At 29.7% G+C, this 5,040-nt stretch overlaps 1 protein-coding gene across 1 annotated transcript; it reads right to left on the minus strand.

Moving 5' to 3' along the window:
- Positions 1-495: 495 nt before the first annotated feature.
- Positions 496-4,685, minus strand: LOC129313940 (probable serine/threonine-protein kinase PIX13). The gene is made up of 6 exons (XM_054957327.1): positions 4,616-4,685; positions 2,965-3,257; positions 2,414-2,549; positions 2,164-2,306; positions 1,228-1,351; positions 496-806 (listed from the first exon to the last, which is right to left on the minus strand). Exons 1-6 carry the CDS (start codon positions 4,683-4,685, stop codon positions 496-498), a joined length of 1,077 nt encoding a protein of 358 aa, XP_054813302.1.
- Between the last annotated feature and the right edge of the window lie 355 nt (positions 4,686-5,040).

Below are 5,040 nucleotides of genomic sequence, written 5' to 3' on the forward strand. Positions count from 1 at the left end.
GTTTATACATCTACTTGAGACTCTCTTATACCCTATTTTGATTCTAGTAGAGCTGTTTTTCATTAGTCTAGATGACTCATGATTTTTACACATGCACTAAGGGGTTTTCAACATTGATAGTTTCTTATGGTGTCTCTTGTTAAATCGTGAATTGAGCTATTTATTTTGCAACATATATTTGTTTAATTTCTTCTGCTATGAGATTCTAACAAGTGATAAGAAATAATTTTCGCTGCATTTAAATCATGGAATTGTGTTATTCTCATAATTATTAATTGTGGAAACTTCCGAACCATATTTAATATTTGAATTAATCTATGAGCTTGTGAAAAATATTGAACGTCTGAAAAAATGGAGAGCTCTCTTACGAAGAAGTTGAAATCAAACTAAAAGAAAGCTAACAATTAGGATCATCAATTCAAAGATTGAATATGCATGGCTCAAACATGATTTGCGTTAGGCATTTAATATCTGATTAATTACTAGGGGCAACATTTATGAGATAGCTTCAACACCATGCAACGCCTCCACCACATGGTTCATAGAAGGACGAAGTGTGGGATAATCTTCCAAGCATTGGAGAATGAGCTGAGCTATTTGGAATGCCGCATCGAGTGAGTATTGACCTTCAATCCTGAAATCAATTATCGTTTTTAATTTTCTTTTATGAGAGAGACATGGCTTAGCCCACTTAACCAAATTTCTCTGCCTATCTGGCCGCTTCAGATCATGTGCTCTCAAACCTGACAGCATTTCAAGAAGCACTACACCATATCCGTACACATTGCTCTTCACATTCAAGCGCCCTGTTCAATGATGGTATATATTATAGTCAATAGTATATGATGGCCAGGAATTTCTCAAGCATATAGGGAAAGGGACAAATAAATCATCCCAAAAATAAGCAAATGAGAAAATAATACTACGAAATGGTGGGCTGTGTGTGTCTATATATATAATTCTTTCGTCTTAAATTATAAGACATTTTAATGTTAGACAAAATCTCATATATCAAAAATACCTTTCATTTAATAACTTTAAATCTACACTTAATGTATATTATGCTGAAAAAAAAAGTCTAGCTTACATGGTTTACACATGTCGGTTTTTATTTTAAATTTTCACTGGAAAATTTTTTAAATAATTAAAATAGATCATGCTAAATAGATAAATGTGAAAAAAAATGTACTTACGTGGACATATATATATATATATATATATATTTACCAGAATGAATATATTCTGGCGCAGCATGACTTGACACATGGATCGCGGCATTATTCAAATGCGATTCCTCTCCTATATGCCCAAATTTGGCCAAGCCAAAGTCACAAATTTTTGCACTGTAACTCTGTATAAGAGACAAGAGAACCAGTTAATCAATATGACATGTGCCATCAAGTATGTATAATAATATATCCAATACAGTTTGAGAGTTAATTACATTTTAATTTCGATTTATTTTTAGAAATTTTGTTTGGACACCTAATTTTCATAAATTTAAACTTTTGAGACTTTATTGCCATTCTCTAAAGGCATGTTTTTACAGTACTTCAACCAATACTTTAACCATACATCATGAGGTTTCCATATATATATATATATATATATATATATAGCATAAGATTGTGAAACAACTAAGGGAATATAAGCTTACCATTCATTCCTAGATAATATTACCTCTATACTAATTTATAAGACATTTTTATTCAAAATTATGCATATCAATAAAGTTCATTAAATACACTTCACAATAATATTTTTTTCAAAATAAAAATATGAACACCCGACAATCCCCTTAATTTAATATTCCATTTGTGAAGGAATATTGTAGAAAGAAAGAGAGAATATAATAGAAAGGTTAATATTGAGAAAGCATTATTAATAAAAATTTATTTATGTCAAAATATCTTATATTTTGAAACATTGAATCTCTACCAAAAAATACCTTATATAAATTAGGATGAATACTTATTGATAAACAAGCTTGAATAATGGACTATTGTTAATTCAGAATAAATTATTGTTAAAATTTGAATTAAATTAATAAGTATTTATTCAGGTTTTGACTATATTTAGTCTTTGACTTATATAAATTTCGATCAGTGGTTCTTGATTGTTATTTTCCTATTTAAAGATGATGAGTAGCGAAAATTAACTAACCTCATCAAGTAGAATATTTGAGGTATCAAAGTTTTTTAAAATGATTTGATTTTCTGAGGCGTGCAAGTAAGCCAAGCCCTCTGCAACATCAATAGCTATCTTGACCCGTGTATTCCAATATAATAGTTCATTACTAGGAATCCCTGCTCAGACAAAAAAATGAACAGAGAGAGAATTAAATCCCATATATCCAAGGCCAGGTAATTTATGATTGGTTCATTAATTAATTTGATTTCATGCCATACTTAGCTTCTAAAAAGATGATTTTCCAAGTTTCCCTTAGGCACGAACTCGTAGACAAGAAGAATCACCCTATCTTCCAGACAATAACCTAATAGCTTGACTATGTTTGGATGAGAAAGGGTCTCCAAAAACTTCACTTTTGACTGCATCACACAGAAGATCAAATTAAATCAACAATTTGAACATTTTAAAATTCCAAATTATTATAAATGAAAAAACAATTTTGGGAACATTATACCTGAAAAGCAAAGATTTGGGGCTTGTTTGGTTTTGTTAACTTAAAAATAGTCTGAGAATTAAAAAATTGGCTGATAATGAATGTCGTTGGTGACTTATGATAGCAATTGGTTTAGCTAATGGTAATTTTCAATACTCAAATGTGATGTACTTTGAAAAGAAGAAAAATAAAAGAAAAACAATTTTAAAATGTTTCTATTAATTAATGGGAACAGTTTTGGAAACAATTAAATCCAAAATATTTATCCAAACAAGTTTTTAGATTTTTTGTTTTCAAAACAGGGAAAAAAAAACAGACCCCAAGAAGGTCCAAATATATACCTGCCACTCTTGAAAGTACTCTTGCAGATTCTCGGATCTGAGTGTCTTGACAGCAACCTTGATTCTGTTGCCAACATTATCAGTTGGTGAAAATGTTTTCTCATCCAACCAACCTTTGTAAACTTTACCAAATGTACCCTCTCCAAGCAATAAGTCTGGTTTGAAGTTCTTTGTGGCTGCTTTTAAATCCCTTAAACTAAACACCTTCAAGTGATAATTAGTCTCCACATGCCGATTAGGAGAAGCATTAATGGACTTGTTCTCACTTCCAGTGATATTTGTAGCGGTTGATTCTACAAAATGAAAGTGAAAATGAAATTCTGGCTAACATGCATGTTTTTTAAACAGGTATATATAAACCATGGTGGGTTCTAAACTAAACATTCAAATTGATGACCAAACCAATGAGATTATATATGATACTTCCTTCGTTCCTATTTATGAGCAATTCTGTAAGAGCTATAAAGCATATAAAAATAATAATTTTTAATTGGGTTGAATTCATTCTACAGCTAATCATCATATTGAATCCGCCGTTCTATCATTTAACATCTAAAGTTGGTGTGAGCGACGGAGCGGTAGTGAGTCATGTTATTTAAGCAAGTGGTTCAGACTTTAAACCTGCCATCCCTTATATATATGTGGTAATTTAGTTGGGAGAGATTATTGATTTTGCTTTGTACTTTTGGAAAATATTTTATACTCTTGGTGGAGCCTATTCATTTTGCTTTGTACTTTGGAAAAATATTTTATACTCTTGGTGGAGCCTACTTCGTTTACTTATAGAAAACATTTTTCCCCCTAATAGAGACCTAGGTATTGATATTGTGGAGCGATTAATTATGAAGAGATACATTTAATTAAGGGTATTTGAGGAAATTAAATATGTAGCATATTTGAGAGTATTGATTAATTTTAACTAATTTCTTTTGTTTGTGTGAATTGATAAAAAAAGTGACTTATATATATATATATATATATATATAGAAACATGTACTAAAGACATATTCCCTCCGGTCTCTGTTATAGATGTTTTAAACTATTTCACAGGAATCCAGAAATGACAGTTAATTCATTAAATATGTTTTAAAATGCAAAAAAGTGCCTTACCCGTATTTGAAATAGGAAGTGAGAGATATGTACAACATATGATGAATCATAAAATTAAACTTAGAAATAAATAATGTTTCATGTGCCTTATATTAAGTATCTAACCCCTATACAAATAATTATAAAACTAAGGTGCTTGTTATAAAAAAAAATTAGGTACTTAATTAATGTATTTTCTTGAATCAAATCAAAATAATTGGATTTTATTTTTTTTTTAAAAAAAGCTAAAAATATCAACATGAGCTGGTCAATTATAAGGAAAAAGTGGTGGCTTAAAATTCGTGTGAATGTAGAAACATTTTTGGGAGAGCTATTTCAATGGAGCTCGACAATATTCATTTCTAAATCATTCAAATAATCATGTAAAAAACTATCTAATTATGCTGAAAAAAACATTGTGTATATAAGTTAAAATATTTAAAATTTTATTTATTATTATTATTATTTAGTTTTAAATTACTTAAATTAATAATATTTTTTTTACTTCAAAAACATGGCTCCCCTTAAATATGAAATTAAATCCATGGCCATGATAATTTACCGAAAGTGGGAGAATTTATGGAGCTAGTCTCAAGCTGACCGCGAGCAAGAGAGCCAGAGCAGAGACCCATATCAACTAAGTCAAAAGAATAGCTAGCATTAATAATATGTAAAGAAAAAAAATTAGCATAGACGAAGAAGGCAGATGATTAAAATTTGTAAACTAGAGGATAAAGACAAACTAGAGGATATCCATTTTTATTTTTTTTATCATACTGTAAAATTGATTAATTTTATAATGTATAGATTTTAACATACCTTTATTTTAACTTATTCCCAAAAAATACTTCAAAATTTCAATGAAAAGTTTTGCAATTAATTTACAATGACCTGTATATATACAATATTTATGTTTGGGTCAGAACTCTGCCTCTGAAAGTGATCTGTGGGAGAGATGTGCGTGCGTGCGTACGTGTGTGTGCGCGT

This window comes from Prosopis cineraria, unplaced genomic scaffold (genome assembly GCF_029017545.1).
Source record: "Prosopis cineraria cultivar Desert tree isolate PC_DT_omini unplaced genomic scaffold, ASM2901754v1 PC6, whole genome shotgun sequence".
Lineage (NCBI taxonomy): Eukaryota > Viridiplantae > Streptophyta > Magnoliopsida > Fabales > Fabaceae > Prosopis > Prosopis cineraria.

Coding starts and splice junctions, on each gene's coding strand:
- LOC129313940 (XM_054957327.1), bottom strand. CDS start 4,685: ATGGGTCTCTGCTCTGGCTCTCTTGCTCGCGGTCAGCTTGAGACTAGC. Junction 1,352..2,163: donor CAAATATTCTACTTGATGAG/GTTAGTTAATTT, acceptor TCTCTTATACAG/AGTTACAGTGCAAAAATTTG. Junction 807..1,227: donor GCCAGAATATATTCATTCTG/GTAAATATATAT, acceptor ATCATTGAACAG/GGCGCTTGAATGTGAAGAGC.